General features: G+C 52.3%; 1 protein-coding gene across 1 annotated transcript in view; it reads left to right on the top strand.

Moving 5' to 3' along the window:
* The window catches only part of slit3 (slit homolog 3 (Drosophila)), a 160,990-nt gene that overhangs the window by 107,829 nt on the left and 33,174 nt on the right, over positions 1 to 19,987 (top strand). Inside the window, exons 7-17 of the mRNA XM_035407493.1 lie at positions 1,913 to 1,984; positions 4,442 to 4,605; positions 6,202 to 6,346; positions 8,560 to 8,631; positions 9,181 to 9,252; positions 10,356 to 10,427; positions 12,731 to 12,874; positions 13,325 to 13,488; positions 16,420 to 16,570; positions 18,646 to 18,720; positions 19,623 to 19,766. Of these exons, the coding sequence (XP_035263384.1) occupies positions 1,913 to 1,984; positions 4,442 to 4,605; positions 6,202 to 6,346; positions 8,560 to 8,631; positions 9,181 to 9,252; positions 10,356 to 10,427; positions 12,731 to 12,874; positions 13,325 to 13,488; positions 16,420 to 16,570; positions 18,646 to 18,720; positions 19,623 to 19,766 (1,275 nt within the window). The remainder of the gene's footprint in view (positions 1 to 1,912; positions 1,985 to 4,441; positions 4,606 to 6,201; positions 6,347 to 8,559; positions 8,632 to 9,180; positions 9,253 to 10,355; positions 10,428 to 12,730; positions 12,875 to 13,324; positions 13,489 to 16,419; positions 16,571 to 18,645; positions 18,721 to 19,622; positions 19,767 to 19,987) is intronic.

Here is a 19,987-nt window from a genome sequence, read left to right as displayed (position 1 = left end):
CAGCGCAGCCAGTTCCTGCTTCTCAGCCGGGCATGGGGGGGGCACATAATCAGACCTCTCATTCTTTTAGCCTCTTAAGTTCATTTCCCCCCCCCCCCCCCCGGCTCTCCGTCTCCATCTGGAAAATTTCAAGCTCCCGATGGGGAAGCGGGAATTCTGGATAAGTGGGCGTCCTTTCGTGGGCAGTAGCGTGTGATTTTTTTTTTTTCTTTTCTTCCTGTACCCTGCAGATGTTTTGGTGTCGGAGGTTTTGCCAGGGCGTTCCTCTGTTTACGCTCGCCAGACGCCTGCCCGCTGTTCCCGCTCTCTCTCTCCCCCTCCCTAATCACCCCCCCTCTGTGGGGACCAATCAAAATGCAAAAAAAAAAAACGCCGGAACCTCAGTCCCACAATGCCCTTGACTAAATAAAGGACCGCTCGACAGAAAGAGCGCGGCTGTGGTCAGCGATGCCAGCGGCGATCCCTCCGCGCGCCGTCGCTCGAAGCGAATCGGCCATGTTCCGTACGTTTGTGTTTTTGTTTCTCTTCCCTCCCCTCATTCTTAATTAATTCTTCCCTCAGAGCCGTTTGTTAAAAATGCTTTCAGAACAGCAGAGGTATGTTAACTTAATGACGGTTTTGGGGACACTGGTGGTGATGCAGTTCTGAGTGGCACGTCTCTTAAGAGGTGTGTCGGGGGGGGGGGCTGTCCTGTCCATCACAGGAGCTGACTGTCAATCTCACGCCCTCTTTTAGGGATTTGTGTGAGCCCAGTCGCTATATCATAAACGATCAGACCCGTGACCGGGCCGGCAGCATGACAGAACCCCCCTGCCCCACCCCCTGCAGTGACCCAGGCATCCGCCCCCTCATTAAATATGCATGAGCGTGTCTGAGGACCCCCTAAACCCTCCACTGTGAGCACTGACACACCCCAAAATAAGGCTGTGAACCGAGCTACCACAGACCAACAGCGTTCAGCAGGTTCCTCTGACAGGAGCCCTGAACTTGAGGGATGACTAGCGCGCACAGCCTTTCCAGGGGGAGCGTGGGTGGGCGGGGTTGGCGGGGTTGGCGGGGGGCTAGATTATGAGATTAAGTTTGCGCTAAGCAGTGCTAATCAGAGCCGCCGCTGGTCGCCGGGCGAGGGGGACGACTGCCGCCGTCTACCAACTGCCGCAATTACGGTGGCGGCGGCGCGCTGCGGATGATGTCGTATCGCTGGAGCCAATTACACGCCCTCGTGGGCACGCGCCGCTCGCGCTACGTGCCGCGCCGCCCGCGCCCCCGATGAGGAGCCGACGGCACGCGGGGGGGACCCGGGGGAGACGGACTCACCTCTCACCCTTCCTCCGGCTCGGGCTCGCCTCATTCGCCAGGAGGAGGGCGTTGCTGGGCGACCGCTTTCGGAAGGGGGCTATTCGCCCGGCTCCGTACGCGGTGAACACTGAGCCGCCCTTCCCAGTGAGCAAACGCCCAAATCGAGACGTCTGGAGGGGTGCAGATCTAGGTCGAGAGATGTTTGGACATAAACGGACCAGGTTAACCCAGATTAGCCCCGATAGCGCTCAGGTTTTCCCCTGGATGTAGCCTGGCTACGTCCTAGCCGGCTAGAAAACCTTCACTCTTCAAACAGCTGTAGCCGGGTTTCCACCTCGTCTGTTTGTATCAGAGCATCTCTCCACTTTGATTTCCTCCGCTCCAGACGTCCAGATTTGGGCTTCTGCTGGCTGGGTTCTGTGTGGTACGGGCAAACATTTCCAAGCAGAGCCACTGTGATCGCGTCCTGACGATCAGCGGCGTCCTAATCTATCCAGGCTGCTCGGGCTGCCCTCCCAACCGCGAGATCAGCGCCGCGGCCGTTTTCCCGTTTGTAACGTGCTTCTCTCTTTCTGTCTCTCCTTTTTTTTTTCTCTCTCTCTCTCTCTTTCAGCACGCTCAACAACAACAACATCAGCCTCATCCCGCTCTCCAGCTTCAACCACATGCCCAAGCTGCGGACGCTGTGAGTACCCCCGCCGCTCGCTCCCCGGACAGGCGCCCTCGCGTTCGCGCATCGCGCGGTCGGCTCCCCCCGGCAGGCCTCGCACCACGGCGGGAGACCGTCGCCAGACGCCCCCACACCCCACCCCCCCGCCCCCCGTCCCCCGTCCCCGCTGCCTCTTAGCTGAGATGTATATTTGTGGCAGGGTCCATTTTCTCCAACCGCTCATAATGACCCTGCTGGGTTCCTCACAGGCCAAACGCACACGCAAACATACCATAGTCCCCCCCCCCCCTTCCCGCCCCCAATTGATAGCAGTAACCCTAGCGATGGCGTGCCTGTCCGCAGGGGTCCTGGAAGGAGACTGGGAGTCCGGGCGTTGGACGCAGCCCCGGCTATAAAACCCACAAGATATTCCAAGAGCAAGGCCGTGTCACTGCAGTGCGTTTACTCTGTGAGGAGTACAACCACAATCAATGCGAGTAATTACACACCAGGCCCCGGCCCCCCCTGAATGTGTCCCAGCTGCGGCGCACCCCCAGTATTAACCGTGGATCTGTGGCGGTTCGGTTGTTAATAATATGTGGTCTGCAGTTTCTGGATGTTTTGTTCTGGGGGGATGTGTAAAATAAGAGGGGTGGGGGGGGGTGAGCTGTAGTCTCTCATCTCTCCTGGGCCTTTGGACAGAGAGCCACGCCCTGTGTTGAGTCAGCCGGGTTCACTGTGGCGGGGGCCGGAGAAGATGGCCTCCGGATCTCTTCGGGCCCCGTGTCGCCTACCCTCGAGTTTTTTTGGCCCTCACGCAGTGCTTATTTGGGGGGAAGGGGTTAGGGGGGTTTGAGGTTTGGGGGGTGGGGGGGCTCATTCCCTGCTTGACTGGGACCCATCTCCGTGGCTGTAGCCTTGATGATTTCCCATCATTCAGCTGGGCGCAGACCCGCCCCCCCCGCCCGCCGGTCCTGCCTGGCTCCGCCCCCGTTGCAGGATTGAATTTGCTGACGCTCGACCGTGGCTGGCTGTCCCCCCCCCGCCCCCCCCGCACCCCCTCTACCCCGCTCCCCCGGGCGGGATTGAATTATCCAAGACGAGGCTCCCCCCGGCTCCCCCTGGCTCCCCAGTTCTTTTGTATTGAATTGTCTGGCTCTAATATCCATGAGATCTCTGTATTGAATTTGCTGCTCGTAAAAACAACTTATTAAATCAAATGTTTAGAGATGTCTGTAATCCATTTAGCAGAGGGGTGGAGGAGTTTTTTTGGTAGTGGGGGAGGGGGGGAGCGGGGGTATAGGGCCTGATGAAATAGTTCTGTTTACCTCCCCACTCCCCTGCCACCCCCCCCCCCCCTCCCCATCCCCGGACACATCCTCCTCTCCTTGCTATCTTGTTGCAGCAGCCATTCAATTAGATGGAATGATATCGCCCCATGCTGCCTACCATTCAATAAGTCAGCTAAATAAAAAGTGTAGAGACGACTCCAGCTGCGTGTGGAGCAGTCATCCGCGGACGTGTGTCAGTCCAGTGGGGCTGGGGGGGGGGTGTACTGATACTCCTCTCCTGGTGCGGGGGTGGGTGGGGTGGGTGGGGGGGGGTGGCGGGTTGAGGACACAGGACGCAGGCCGCGCCCCGAGCCGTCGGTGTGGGTGGCTGCGTTCGCCCTCCTTCCCCTTCTCCTTCGCTCTAATCCCACTCTGCTGTAATTAATCCGGAACAACGGGAAGCTATAAACTGGATTTATAATGGGGAAGGCTCCACTAAAGCCACAGGCCCGCTGTTATCTTCGCCGAGCGATTTCTGTCCCTAACAGGATTTGCCAGAAATTTAATTTACGGACTTTGAAAAGGGTACAGTGCCTTTTTTCATCTGCTGATGTGATTTTTTCCCCCTCCCCCCTCCCTAATCTCTTCCTTAACTCGTCCCTTGTCGGTTAAGCAGTCTTGAGAGAGGGAGTGATTTATCCGCGCGTCCGTGCCGGGAGAGGGTCCACGGGTCTCAAGACCTTGAGGAAGTGAAGGTGTTGGCCGGGAAAGCCGGTCTGGGCTTCAGAGTCCCGCGGACTTCCTGCCCCTCTCTCCTTATTTACGACCACCTGTTAATGAAAAGGCGGCTTTCGCGAACGTTTACAGGTCCCCGAAACGATGCGCAGTTGTGTTGTGCCGCTTTTCGGAATGGTCTGTTTTTTATTAGCTCATTGGCTTGCTTTCCAAGTGGATCGTGCCTGCCGCTTCTCGACTGTAGTCTGCTTCAGTACAAGTATGCCCTCGATGGCATACGTCTGCGCAGCCGGGTCCTGCTTGTCCAGCCTGGACCTGCGTCTGCGCAGCCGGGTCCTGCTTGTCCAGCCTGGACCTGCGTCTGCGCAGCCGGTTCCTGCTTGTCCAGCCTGGACCTGTGTCTGCGCAGCCGGGGTCCTGATTGGGCGAGCCGTGACCTCCGTCTGCGCAGCTGAGGCGTAAACTCTGCACTCCCCCCCCCCCGCAGGCGTCTGCACTCCAACAACCTGCACTGCGACTGCCACCTGTCCTGGCTGTCGGACTGGCTGCGGCAGAGGCGCGGCCTGGCCCCCTTCACCCAGTGCATGGCCCCCGCCAACATGAGGGGCCTCAACGTCCCCGACGTCCAGAAGAAGGATTTCATCTGCACAGGTACGGCCGCCTCGCACCGGGGACCGCAGGTCGCTCACGGGAGGAGAGCGGGCGGTTCTGTGTTCGGATAAGTAGAGGAGCAAGCTTGACATGTAGAACATTTTTTATTTTTTATTTTGTCATTTCATTTCAGGGCTATAAAAGCATTTTATTGCTGCGTTTGTACATGGTTGGCTCTGCTTGTTTACTCTGTGTTCATCCAGATACACTTAAATAGTTTTGTGCATTACAGTAAGTATGTGTATCTCTTCTTATGAGAATTTTATGGTAGCATTCATTTAATTTATTTGAAGGCTAATTGCTCGGGTAGTGCACCATTTTAAATCCAGAGCTTAGTTTCACGACTTTTTTTCGTTTCCCGTTTTTAATTTACTCCCAGATGAACATAATGAATGCATTTATGTTCAACCTTCATTTAATCCCCCCGTTCCACCCCCCGGTAGCCCCCCCTCTCCCCCCCCCCCATCCCCTGCTGCTGCCGGGCCTCAGGCACCCCCTTTAAAATGCCCGGTGTTATTTGGAAAAGGAAGCACGGAACCATACCAAAGAAACACCTTGGTGCTGATTATTGCCCTATACTGCAGACTGGTATAAAGAAATGTTAGAAAAGTTATCATTCACGAATGAAAATTGAATTGGGCCTGTGCCATCGCGGCTATGCGTTTGGCTCGTCAGTGCTATCGTGCTATCGTGCTAACGGTATACGGCACGCGTGCAGCGCGTTCTTTTCCAGCGAGAGCTCGGCTCCCGCGTTGCGGTCTCCTGTAGATTATTTGACGTGCAGATAAGGAGAAGGACTTGGAGGGGTACAAGCTTCGGTGGAGTAAACGCACGAGAGGACATCGCTGTGCACACCGTATCGATGTTCCTTATTGACTCGTGGCGCTCCTGGTCTCGGAAGGCTCCGGAAATGGCACGGAGTGACCTTGAGAGAGGCCTGCGTTATCTGCGTGTGGGAATGATTTTTTGTGCCTCTTGTGTATATTTCTGTTAGCCGCCTGCTCCTTCCGTCTTATGAACTCAGGGATGTCCGTATCCTGGCCGTCCTTCCAGAACATCTGTCCTGTGTGGTGTTTTTACCAAACCAGAAACTCCTTCAATAATATTTAGATTTATTTTCTTTTTTGGGGGATATGCTTGCTTAGAGAAGATAGTATATTGTTCCTTCTCCAGCTTCTCTCCTTTACCCCCCTCTATCTCTTGCTTGCGTTCTCTTCTTTCACTCTTTCGTTCCTGCTTGTTTCCACCTGTACTCCTCTCCCTCTATCTCTCCCCCTCCATTCCCCTCTCTGTTCCCCCCTCTCTTTATCTTTCCTTCTTCTTCTCACCCTCTCTCTCCTGCTGTCTTCCACTCTTCTTTCTTTTTCCTTCGTTCCTTTTCTAACTCACTCTTGTCCTCTCCCTCTATCTCTCCCCCTCCATTCCCCTCTCCGTTCCCCCCTCTCTCTTTATCTTTCCTTCTTCTTGTCACCCTCTCTCTCCTGCTTTCTTCCACTCTTCTTTCTTCTTCCATCGTTCCTTTTCTAACTCACTCTCGTCCTCTCCCTCTTTCTCTCCCCTTTTCTCCCCGCTCCGCTCTCTCCCTCCCTCTCCCAGGCCCCGCCCAGACGGAGCCTCGTACCTGCGCCCCCCAGGCCTCCGTGTGTCCGGCCACGTGCACCTGCAACAACAACATCATCGACTGCCGGAGGAAGGGCCTGACCGAGATCCCCGCCAACCTGCCGGAGGGCATCGTGGAAATGTGAGCGCCCCCGCCCGCCCAGCCACGCCCACTCACGCCCGTCCCGCCAAACCACGCCCTCTCACGCCCCTCCCCCCGGCCCACGCCAGAGATTTTAGCCGTCTGTCAGCGTCGTCTCAGCGCTCGATACCGGTCCAGCCAGATCCTGTGCGTGATTAGCTGCTGACGGCGCGGCGATTGGCTGGGCTCGTTTTGTCCCGGTAATGGCTTCACTTTTCCTCCAGTCATGTCACAGACCTCATTAGCGGCCGAGATCGCGGCATCATCGCTCACAGCGTGAGCGCTCGCGCCGCTGGCAACCGGCCGCCTTCGCCGCCGCGCTCAAAGACAATTAAGCTCTTACTCTGAGCTGCCCGCTGAGGGGGGAGATCCATCCAATCAATCCGAGCCGGCCGTTTCCATTAGCCAATGGGGCGCCTGCGGCTGCTGCAGGGCGCGTTCGCCCTCATCTCCTTCAGATACGCAGGTTGGCGGCTTACCTGGAGTTGGCTTCGCTGTGTTTCGTCTGTGTTGTTTTGAACCTGTTTTGTTTGACGGGCCTGCTTTGCGGTCCATAGCTAACTCCCCTGTCCAGAATCGTCGAGGGTAAATGTGAAATTGATAAATGAAGATGTTTTTGGAATGCAGCGGGCATTTACCAAATCCAAACGACTTGTCTGAGGTCATGTGTTTTGGGTTTATTGCTTTATGCCGTGCATTGATTGGATTTCCTGTGTTTTTTTTGTCTCTTTTGGAGCATTTCCATATCTTCTCAGTCAGGGTATTTGATATGCATATTGATCGCTAGCATTCCTGTTTGTGTTGTAGGACAGGCTGGTAATTGTTCTGATATGCTCTGTTTTTCCTTGTTGTCATAATTTCAATAGTCTGTGACCTTTGCCCAAGGAAAAAACGATACGTTATGCTGGACACATTACTCCCCCGCTTCTTGCCTACATCCAAAAGCAAATTGAGTTAAATTAATGACAGATTGTCCAGGCTTCGCTGGGGACATTTTCATTTTCTTTACATTTGCTTGCCAGATCGGGATTGTTTCATATGAAGAGACTGGCCAAAATCCTACTTAAATGGACCGCTTTTGAATAGAATCCCTGAATGTATGCCATAGCTTCTCTCTCACGTCCTCCCTCCATCTCCCCACCACACCTGGTGACTCTCTCACCACACGCCCGCCCCTCGCTGGCCCCCTCATGGAGCCCCGCCCATCCCGCAGGCCGGACGGTGCGTAGCGGCGGTGTGATGGGACAGCGCTGCGGAAAGGGATGGGAAGGGGGGTGTCAGAGCTGCACCATCACTCACAGAGACGGATTACCCCCCCCCCCCCCACACCCCCCCCCACACCCCATCCGCAGCAGCAGTGTGCGGCCTTGCATCGCTGCGCATGCTGGAGGCACCACTCCCTCCTACCGTCCCTCACGCTGTCAATCTCCCCCTAGAGCCCCTCCCATCACACCACAGGGCACTGACCATTCACCTATACACACACACACAGACACATGCAGTCATGAACACACACACACATGCACCTACACACACCCCAGCAATATGTGCAAAAAACATGCACATACATACACACATGCACTTAGATTTACACACATATATTTATTTACACACAAGCACACACAAACTTGCTGTATATTAGCACACAAACAGAGATACACACTCACACAGTGAACTCTCTCTCACACACACACAAACACAAATGCATGCACACAACCCACATGCACACACTCAGACAGATGCAAACACTCACTCTCTCACACACACGCACACACACACACACACACACACACACACACACACACACTTCTGCCCCATCCTGGGACTGAGAGATTGATAGGAGTCAATTTCCCGTGGCTCTGACCTAAGCAGGAATGGCCCCAGAGAGGCCAATCTGTCACAGCCCCACACCTCCACCCTCCCCCCGCACCTCCACCCCCCCCCCCCCCCCCCCCCCCCAGCCTGTCCTGTGTGCTGGGGAAAGCAAATTCCACATCACACGAGTGGGAACAGCTCCACAGAAGCACCTCAGCTGGAGGTTACTCACTTACAGGCACAAGGACACACTGAAATAAAAAAAAGGCGGGCTCTGTCTGCGGTAAACGCTACCCGCCCACCTGCACTGAGAAGCTGTTCATTGGTGCAGTAAGTGTGATGGACAGCAGGAGGCGTGGCCGTAGTGAATGAACCGGTGTCCTTCTCTCTCCCCGCAGCCGACTGGAGCAAAACCTGATCAAGAGCATCTCTGCCGGAGCCTTCTCCCCATACAAGAAGCTGAAGAGAATGTGAGTGTGTCTCACGTGCACAAGCAATAGCTCTCTTCCTCTCTCTTTCAAATTCAGAAATTCTCCCTTTGGCATGGCATTTATGTATATGGGCAAAGCTGTACAGAACCAAACATTAACGATTTGCTTTTGACATGATAAGTTCAATTTAAAAAATATTTTTCCTCTACAAAACATAAAGTAAATATAGTATAGACAGTAAAGGAGACATCTTTCTCCCTCTCTCACACACACAAGTATCACACTTATCACACACACTCACCCGCAAGGGCTAAACTTTTACTCTGTGTGATTAGCTGGTCCAGTTGCTACACACTGTAAATGACTTTAATAGGCAGCAGTTAGCCACTCCTGCTGCTCACAGTCTCCCCCAAGATTTCACTCTGGGTTTCACAGACAGGCCAGCCAGCTGGTTTTCAGAGCATCGTCACGGTGGCGGGGAAATTAAGATGGAAGCAGTAGCTAAAGCCACTTCTCCCTCACCTCTGTGGAGCCTTTATTCAATCTGTTGTTGGAAATGAACTGTATTCCTCTCCCGTTGTCTTCCAGAGACCTGAGCAAGAATCAGATTTCCGACATCGCGGCCGACGCCTTCAGCGGCCTGAGATCCCTTACCTCTCTGTGAGTTCTGCCGCCGCACACACACGCGCATACACAAACACACACACACACACACACACACACACGTACCCCACAGGTACATTGACATTTACGCAAATGCATGCACACGCACATACACACGTGCGCGCATACGCAGGAGAGAAAGAGAGAGGGTGTGCGCACTTCGTAGGAGTGAAATCATAGTTCAGGGTGAAAGTCAGTGCAGAAGGATGGTGCCCGTGGCAACTGGAACAGGGACAGAGCCGCAGTGCAAAAACGGGTTGGCTTCACAGTGGCAGGCAGGTGTTGCTGCGGAAAGTAAATTAGAGGAGAACGCGGCGGCGTGACAGCGTACAAATAACCGTGGTTTAGCGTCTGTGTAAGCTGACATCACTGGCAGCGTGAACACAAGAGAGATTTCATATATATATATACATCACCCTGGGATGTGACAAAGGCGTGTCAGGCACAAAGGATTGTGTGTGTTAATCTGCCCTCCAAAGACAAACATGGATTAATCCATCTTGTCGCCTTTCAATAACAGGCACTGATATAAATTGAAGTCGGTTGGAAATTCTCAGCCATTTGTGCAGGGGAAATTGATTGATTGAAGACCTGCTTCAGTGGGAAAACAGTCACACCTTTTCACAATGTTTGATAAGCAGGAAGTTGCCAGCTGGATGTTGGCTCACACAACCGAAAAGTATGATCTTGCATGCACTGACACGCACACGCACACAGACACACACACACACACATGCTCACACACACGCACACACACACACGCAGACACGCACACACACACACACAGACACACACACGCACACACACACACACACAAACACACACAGACACACACACACGCACACACACATGCTCACACACACACGCACACACACACACAAACACACACAGACACACACACACACACACATGCTCACACACACAAGCACACACACACACACACACACACACACAAACACACACAGACACACACACACACACACATGCTCACACACACACGCACACACACACACACACACACACACACACACGTATGTTCGATGAGAAGAGGAGCAGATGTATAATGTGGGGTTTGCCTGTGTTTGTCTGTGTCCCTGCAGGGTCCTCTATGGGAATAAAATCGCTGAGATTCCCAAGGGCCTGTTTGACGGTCTAGTGTCCCTGCAGCTGCTGTAAGTCCCATACTGGCTTCTGGTGCTTGTGCGGGGGAGGGGCTGACCCCAGTACACAGGTTTCTGGGCTCAGAAAGTACAAATAGAACAGTTACAATGTTCCCAGTTGACTATGGGTGTCTGATTCCTTGAAAACAATAAGCACTGCATATTATATACTGATTGTAAAAGCAGACTACAGCAAATACATAATTGATTGATTGATTGTTTGTTTGTGTGATTGATTGCTGGATTGATTGATTGATTGATTGATTGATGGATGATGGATGGATGGATGGATGGATGGATGAATGGATGGATGGATGGATGGATGGATGAATGGATGAATGGATGGAAGGATGGATGGTTTATTAGGTGAGTGAAACAGCAGCAGAAGTCCCAGCTGGTGAACTATGTTGTGATTGCTCTGTCATGACGTGACGTGTCACTGGAATGTTGTGAATCATAGGTGTGTAGTAGCAAGATCACTGAATGCTACCGGGCAACAGATCCCTTTGCGATTACCAAGAGGTGTTTGAGGACAAGAAAGTATGTCTGTGCAGCTGATACCTTCACTGCACATATTTTCTGTGTGTGTGTGCGTGTGCATGCCCAATTTGCCTGCATCTGTGCATGAGCGCGTGCATTTTCGTGCGGTGTGACACGCCGCTGTGCCATCCCCCCCTGTAATCCGAGCTCGGCGGCGGGGCAGCGGCGCGGTTTCCTCCTTTCCCCCCTCGTAAAAGGAAACCGAGCGCAACAGGAGACGCGCGCGTCGCAGCCGAAGCCTTTCAGAGGCTCTGAAATGAGCCATTTGGGCTCCGTGCGGTACGCAGAGTGAAGCATCGCCTTTATTTCCCTCCTCCGCCGGGGCAGCTCCCGCAACATCATTAGCATTTAAATTGGACCTGATTGCGAAGCATATCTCTCACACCTAGTTATATCGATGCGGACACGGAAACATTGCTCAAACATAATGGTCGTATTTAATGGTCTAATTTGAGGAGATTTGCTCTTTTTTAATGGCGCTGTTTGCGCCGTGGTCTTTTAATGATTCCGTAAGACGGAGGAACTGCGATCTTCTGTTCCGACGGTGACTAGCACATCACAGGAGATTGTTGGAGGAGGTAAAGTAGGTGCGCGTCAGCAGGTTATCAAGGTTGAGACTGGCGCATCACCTTGGCCGTAGAACGGTTCAGAGTTTTCCGCTGTTTGTCTTGTCAGCTGCGTAATGATTCAAGTTGCGTGTTTTTTCGTAATTAAAGCTCGCCCCAGAGCTCGCTAATGAGCTTAGCCTCCGAGCGAGAAGAGCCTCCGCCCCCGATTCTAAAGCCGCTCCGCACGCAGGACAGGAAAAAAACGCTCTATTGTTTTTGTCTGGATTTATTTTATTTTTTTTATCTCTGGTCCTAATTAGTTCTCCTTGTGAGCAGCCTAACGATGCATGGGTTTTACTCTGCCACAATCCCTTATTAGTATGAGTAATAATTAATTAACGCCGGCCAGTTGTTAGGCGGGTCGAAGGGGGGACGCGCTGGGGATTATGGGGGGAAAGGAGCGAGGAGTCGGCAGAAATAGCACTATCACCCCTGTACCACTCTCTCAGGGTGCCCTTACATCCCAGGAAGAGGTGAAGATGGGGAAACATAGTGTAAAATTGAGTTCTCTGACCATAACCCTGCACTTTCGCTCTTTCTGTGCAGCGTTAGCTGTGTCTCTCCTGTCTGTCGCTGTTTTGTCAGCTTGTCTGCGTGAGCTGTTTGTGTCTGTGTGCCTATTTCATGTTCTGTGTTGTGTGAGCTGTTCGTGTGCTTTCTGTCGCTCCGTGTTTTGTACACCGCGTTTTCATGATTTCTGTAATGTGTTGCGTACATTACATGACATTACTGCCATTTAGCTGATGCTATTATCCAGCGCAACGCACTATGCAGACTATGTACCTAAGTTGCATTGCGTTGTGTGAGCTGTGTAACTGAGCCAGCTTACAGACTGTTGCATTGAGTGCTGTTTGTGTACTTCTGATTGCACTGTGTTGCGTAGGCTTTCTTTCACACTGTGTACACTGTGTATGTAGTCTGTCCCAGTGTAGCCTGTGCTGTGTTTGTGTTATCCGCCACACTGTATTGTGTGAGCTGTGTCTGTGTGCAGTGTCCTGACTGTGCTCTGTTTATATGTTGTTAAACTGGGCTGTGTTAGCTGCGTTTCTGCTTTGTTTCACACTGTGCTGTGTTCATTGTGTCGGTGCGCTCTCTGTGTTCAGAGAGCGGCGTTCATGTGCTGTAGAGTGAGCCGGTCTGTTCTCCACTCTCCCCCTCGCCTCCCAGGCTGCTGAACGCCAACAAAATCAACTGCCTGAGAGTGAACACCTTCCAGGACCTGCAGAACCTCAACCTGCTCTCTCTGTACGACAACAAGCTGCAGACCATCAGCAAGGGCCTCTTCGCCCCCCTGCGCTCCATCAAAACCCTGTGAGCACCGCCCCGCCCCACCACGAGAGGGTCCGCTCAAAGAGGAAGCGTGGCCCTAAAAATAACACTCACGCACACACACGCGCACACACACACACACGCACACACACACACACGCGCACACACACGTGCACACGCCATAGACCGCAGTCTGACTGACGCATCGTCACAGGGGACAGAGCCTGACAGGTCCTGTGTTTTCTGTCTTGGTTTTGCACACTGCAGAGTGTAAGAGGAAATTACAGAGTCCTGACACTAAGCTGCTAAGATATGCTAAGCTACAAGTGCAATGCCTTCACTGCTTAATGTTGCCCCGTAGCAGCTGCTATACCGTCTCTTTTTATCGTCTGTTCATTCACACAGTTTCATTGCCCGGCCGGAAGCAGCGTCTGAAAGCGAGATGAGGTGTAAGATGCGAGCCTGATTTTCTCATTTGTTTGACTTGGACAGGCACCTGGCCCAAAACCCCTTCATGTGTGACTGCCATCTGAAGTGGCTGGCCGACTACCTGTTTGACAACCCCATCGAGACCAGCGGAGCCCGCTGCAGCCACCCACGCCGTCTGGCCAACAAGCGCATCAGCCAGGTCAAGGGCAAGAAGTTCCGCTGCACAGGTACTGTCTTCTGCTGCTGCTTAATATAACCTTAGCCCACGCACACCCACACACACACACACACGCACATACACACACACACACACACACACGCAGGCACACACATATACGCACACACACACACGCACATACACACACACACACACACACACGCAGGCACACACATATACGCACACACACACACGCACATACACACACAACACGCACATACACACACACACACACACGCAGGCACACACATATACGCACACACACACACGCACATACACACACACAACACGAACATACACACACGCAGGCACACACATACATACTCACACATGCAGGCGCACACACATGCACAGACACACACACACACGCACACATACACACACATACACACACACACACACACACACACAACACGAACATACACACACGCAGGCACACACATACACATACTCACACATGCAGGCGCATACACACATGCACACACACACACACACGCACACGCACACGCACACACACATTATACAGAAAACAAACAAATGCCCTTATGTTCTCACAGAAAGTCTACATGACTGCTCTGAGGCAGTGGCACAGCGGCACAGTGCAGATATTACTTGTCTTTACAAGGTCAGTTCTTAGCTGTTCTGACAGCTTGGGGCCCATGGAGAATCTGATCTACTGCTTAATGACATCAAAATGGCTCCACGTCACTGTAACTCTCCTCCCTCACGGTGCTGCATTATCGCTCCTCTGTAGCGTTTCCCAGAAGTGTTCCTGACAGAGCCCGCTTTCTGCCCTGTCTCGCCTGTCTGTTTTCGGTTTTAAATTTCTTACATGTCATATCATATGGCTGACTGAAAAAAGTAAGTGGTTATAAGTGCCCGAGGTTGAGAGAACGCTCACAGTCTGTGGGTGGTCACAGTCTGAGGGTATGGTGGTCACAGTCTGAGGATGCTCACAGACTGTCGCTGGTCACAGTCTAAGGATGCTCACAGTCTGAGGGTACGGTGGTCACAGTCTGAGGCTGATCACAGACTGTCGCTGGTCACAGTCTGAGGCTGATCACAGACTGTCGCTGGTCACAGTCTGAGGCTGATCACAGACTGTCACTGGTCACAGTCTGAGGGTACGTTGGTCACAGTCTGAGGATGCTCACAGTCGAGGGTACGATGGTCACAGTCTGAGGATGCTCACAGTCGAGGGTACTGTGGTCACAGTCGAGGGTACCGTTGTCACAGTGTGAGGGTGGTGGCAGCACCCCTGTCAGCTGAGACTCAGTTGAAGACAGCATATGGGATGTGATTATCTAAACCTCACACTGAGCTCCTTGTACTCGCACACAGCCGACTCCCTGTGTTTGGCAGGAAGGAAGTGGTCTTTGGGAGCTTTGCTTGGGAGCACTGGTGTACTGCCACTGCTTTCTTTGATATTAACCTTGGGTTTCCTGATTACAGCCTGGCCCGATTCAGTATAGAAACACAATAACCAGTACAGCAGAGGTGTCAATATTCTGCTGTGAGAGTGTGTGTGTGTGTGTGTGTGCGTATGTGTTTGTGTGTGCGTGTGAGTGTGAGTGTGAGTGTTTGTGTGTGTGTGTGTGTGTGTGTGTGTGTGTGTGCGTGCGCGCTCCACCGTTTCTCCTCTTAATGTGTGATATTATCTCAGTGGGTATGGCTGGATAGGGACCTTTATTTTTCCTAAGGCTGTCTGTACTGGGGTGAGGGGTGGGTAGGTGGGTGGGTCTGTGCGCAGGGCCTCTGGTGTGCATGGGGGAGGGGTTTCCTGCAAGTGCGCCCCGCCCCCCCTCCAGGCCCCGCCCCCCGGGCCAGCCCGCACCCGGCTTCCTGGCTGCTCTGTTTTTTGGCTGCTCCTCTCGCCCTCACTCTGCCTCCACTCCGCCTCTGGTGCAGCTGTCTCTTGTGCTTGATCTAACCATGTGCCGCCGCCTACACTCGCCTCACATGGTTCCGTCAAGCACCAGTGACCGCTGGACACTCGCACGCAGCATGGCATTCTGGGATAGCGCTGGGGGTCTTCTCTCCAGTGGTAAGCCAATAATTGAATACGTTTTTTTTTTTTTTGGTTTTGTTTTGTTTTTGTTTTTCAACTGCCGCTCAAATTTAACAAAGGGTTGCTTTTTTTAATTTTTTTTCCTCAACGTGAAGAGTGTCACTTTTTTCTGCTTTCGGTGTTGCCCGCTGTTTGGTGTCGCGGATGTCGGACGCTCCCGTGGCAACGCGGCTCGTGGCGCGGCCCGCTTGTGGGCGCGCCAGACCGGCTCCTGGTTGGGTGAAGCGGTGATGAAATATAGGCAGTTGGGGGGACGTTATGGGAACCAGGCCGATCAAAACCTGCCAGCGCTCCGCGGTATGAAGAAACAGCCTGTAGTTTTATGTCAGAACACTTCCCCGCTTCGGACCCCCGAGACCCTGACTTCGGGTTTCAACAGATTGTTTTTACTTCAGAGAAGAGATCAAAGCAGAGAATAAAACTGATGTTAGTACAAGTTGCCTGTATTGTGTCCCATTTGGTCAACACAGAGAATCTGGCATGTGGGCGTGTGTGTGCGTGTGCGTGTGTGTGTATATTTACGCATGTGCGTGTGTATATTTGCGCATGTGTGGATGTGTGTATATTTGCGTGTCTGTGTGTGTGTGTGTGCGTGCATGTGTGTGTGTGCATTTTCGCATGTGTGGGTGTGTGTATATTTGTGTGGGTGTGTGTGCGTGCATGTGTGTGTGTGTATTTGCGCATGTGTGGGTGTGTGTGTGTATGTGTATTTGCACCCGTGTGGGTGTGTGTATATTTACGCATGTGCGGGCGTGTGTAGTTTTGTGCAGGTTAGCATATAAGTGTGTATTTGCATTGTGCTCGGTTAGTGAGTGTGTTATGAAAGCGTCAGTCACTCTGCCCTGACGCTGAGCTCCCTCCTGCCCCCCTCAGGCACGGAGGACTACCGCAGCCGTCTGAGCGGGGAGTGCTTCCAGGACCTGGTGTGCCCGGAGCGCTGCCGCTGTGAGGGGACGGTGGTGGACTGCTCCAACCTCAAACTCAGCCGAATCCCGGCCCACCTGCCCGAGCACACCACCGACCTGTAAGAGCCCGCCTCGCACACAGCAACACGCTTTATGTGCCCCCATGCAGCACACACACACACACACACACACACACACACATACACATACACATACACACACACACACACACACACACACACACACACACATACACATACACATACACACACACACACACACACACACACACACACACAGGAACACGCTTTATGTGCCCCCATGAAGCGCACACACACACACACACACACACACACACACACACACACACAGTAACACGCTTTATGTGCCCCCATGAAGCACACACACACACACACACACACATACACATACACATACACACACACACAGCAACACGCTTTATGTGCCCCCATGAAGCACACACACACACACACAGTAACACGCTTTATGTGTACCCATGAAGCACACACACACACACAGTAACACGCTTTACATGCATGGGTGCAGCACACACACACACACACACACACACACAAACACACGTGTATACATACGTGCACAAACACACATGCGCACATACACACACACCACACGCTCACATACACACACACACTGCCCCACATACACCTGTACATACCTTCACATGTACATATACTGTAGACACATACACGCACACAAACACACACACCTATACAAATACTCACACATGCGGTTAAGCATTGTAACATTTTTTTGTACTTCATAATCCCACTGTAATGCTGTAGTGGGTATTATCAGTAAAATTTGTCCCTCTTTGGTAATCCAGTTATCCATCGATGTGCAGTAATCTGCTGTACTTAGACACATAAATCTATCCAGCTGTGGTGTGTCTGCATCAGATTTAAACGCAAGAATGAGAGACACTATTTTTAATGGATCTGGTGGGGAAATACAGAAAATACAGAAATATGGGACTACAGTGAAACACAGGAAGTGACATCACTGCATGATACAATAAAAAGGAGGCTTAGTAGGCTGAGTGGAGTCACACTAATGGTTGTCCCCAGGGTTGTTATTGGAGTTTGCTATGTTTTTCCCGGTCTTTATCTTTGCATTTCTGTGCACTTAAGTACCCTTTCCGTCCTGGGGCTGATACACTCCCAAATTACGCTCCCCCCCCTCCCCCCCGCCCCCCTCCCTCCCCATCGCTCGGCTGCCAGCGGTGTGTTCGCAGCAGACAGACGGACCTCCAGCTGAGTGATGCCAAACTAATGGCTCCGGCTTCTCCCTCCCTAATAGGCCCATCCGCTGCGGCCGTCTCTCAGGGCGACGGTAGCTGGAGAAACGGAATGTTGCCCTTCTCAGCTCGGCAAAGGACGTGTCAGGTTTTCCCCCCTTCTTCCCCTCCCCGTAACCCCTTCAAATCACTCATACAGAGCATCTCCCCCCCTACCCACCCCGACCCCCCTCATCATGGCCACCTCTTCTACAGCCAGCACGGGCTTAATGTCACTTATTTCCAGAGCTTTCCGTCCCCTGGAATACTGCGTGGGAGCACTTTGCGTTCGGTCAGCTTTCTGAAGGCACGCTGCGTCAGGGGAAATCAGGAAAGGTCGAAACCCAGGAGACCTGTTTCCACGCTCTCATCATTTCAGGGACAAGACCTTTTCCACCTGAGAATTCCCCCCCCCCCCCCCCCCCCTCCCCTCCGCTTCCCTCTCTCTCTCTCTCTCTTCCTCTCTGATCACGAGTGCTGCTCTATTTGAAGTGATCGCGTCCATCAGCGTGCGGCAGGTCGGAAACGCACCGGGACTGGAGCGTGCGGCTCGCGAGAAAGAACGATGGCGGTCCTTTTGTATACAACATGCGAAAAACGGGCCAGGTTTCTCTCCTAGAAACAAGTATTTTTGTTTTGCCTTGCTTCTTGTTGAAATGGGTTTTATTGTTCACCGCCAGGCTGAAATTTTTGCTGAATTCCCTCATGTTTGCTCTCTTGAAGGGAAGAAAAATGTGCCTGTCAGTTTTTTTCGGGGCAGACTTTCTGTCCTTCAATTACTATTAATCTTCATCCCATCTTCTGTCCTCTTCCTCACTCGGTTTTTTTCTGTCTCACTCTTTCTCTGTCTTGTTTTTCTCTCTCTCTCTCTCCATCCAGGCGCCTGAACGACAATGAGATCTCTGTCTTAGAGGCCGCGGGGACCTTCAAGAAGCTTCCGAACCTGCGCAAGATGTATGTCTGCATCCACACCTCCGTTCCCTTCTTTAAAAGCTGCCAAATTGTTCTGTCAGAGCGGGATGTCTAGCCAGAAGGTTTATTTGGACAACTTCATATGCAGAGAGCGGCGCAGTGCCGGGGGGGGGGGGGAGAAAGCCGTGGAATATTCTATCCGAACGAGAGGGAGCACATGATTTAACGTCAGGCAATATTTGTGGCCGGCTATGAGGGTGGAAATGCTCGCCGGGTGAGAAACCGGCGCAGTGATTTATTAAGCGTGAAATTGCTCGCCATCTAGCTGCCTCGAAAACACATAAATCGGCCACATCTGGACTTCTCCTTTGCATTTCACAAAAGGACAGATCACAATCAAGTTGTGCGTCGTGGTGTTGGTGGATCAGACATTGCCAAGTGTATCACCAAATTTATACACCAAGGCATCTCATTTGTACTGTACACTGTGGTGCGAAACACTGTTTTTATACACTATCAAGGTGCTGTGTTCCATCTATATGTCCCGATTGGTAATTGTAGTTTTCATCGGATATTATACCTCATTTTCAGCTTTTAAGGTTGGTTTGTCTAAATGCATTTTTGTATTTTATTATTATTTGAATTCTTCGGTTTATCTGAAGTATCCTGTTTTGATTTAAGACATTATATTTTGTGGGAAGACCAAGGTCAACCTATCAAACCACAGTTGACCACAATTACAAAAGTAATTCATTGCATGCTGGGAAAGCGGTACATGTGTCTGGGGTGAGGGGGGGAGGCAGTATCCAGGGGAACGAGGGGTTGTTTTATGAAATAAACACAGTATCGAAATCTTGACCGGGCTGTACCGCAGTCCTCCAGGGGCTTTCTTTCTGTAAACAGCCCTACTGTACTGCAATGGTCCTCCTGTCCCCTCTCCGCAGCAACCTGAGCAACAACAAGCTGCGGGACGTCCGGGAGGGGGCCTTCGAGGGGGCGGGGGCCGTCCAGGAGCTGCTGCTGACCGGGAACAAGCTGCAGTCCCTGCAGGGCCGCATGTTCAGGGGCCTGACGGGCCTCAAGACGCTGTGAGTGGGCAGCCTCTGCAGGCTGACTGCATGCGCTAGCTGCAACCGCTATCTGCAACCGCTATCTGAGCATGTGACCTTTGTGTATTTGCCCATGGAAGGTCCTAAAGACTACTCATGCCAGAGTACTCACTGTATTACATTGCATTACATTACAGGCATTTAGCAGACGCTCTTATCCAGAGCGACTTACACAACTTTTTACATAGCATTTTACATTG

Source organism: Anguilla anguilla, chromosome 3 (assembly GCF_013347855.1).
Source record: "Anguilla anguilla isolate fAngAng1 chromosome 3, fAngAng1.pri, whole genome shotgun sequence".
In the NCBI taxonomy this organism is placed as follows: domain Eukaryota; kingdom Metazoa; phylum Chordata; class Actinopteri; order Anguilliformes; family Anguillidae; genus Anguilla; species Anguilla anguilla.
This window is presented reverse-complemented; position numbering and strand designations above follow the sequence as displayed.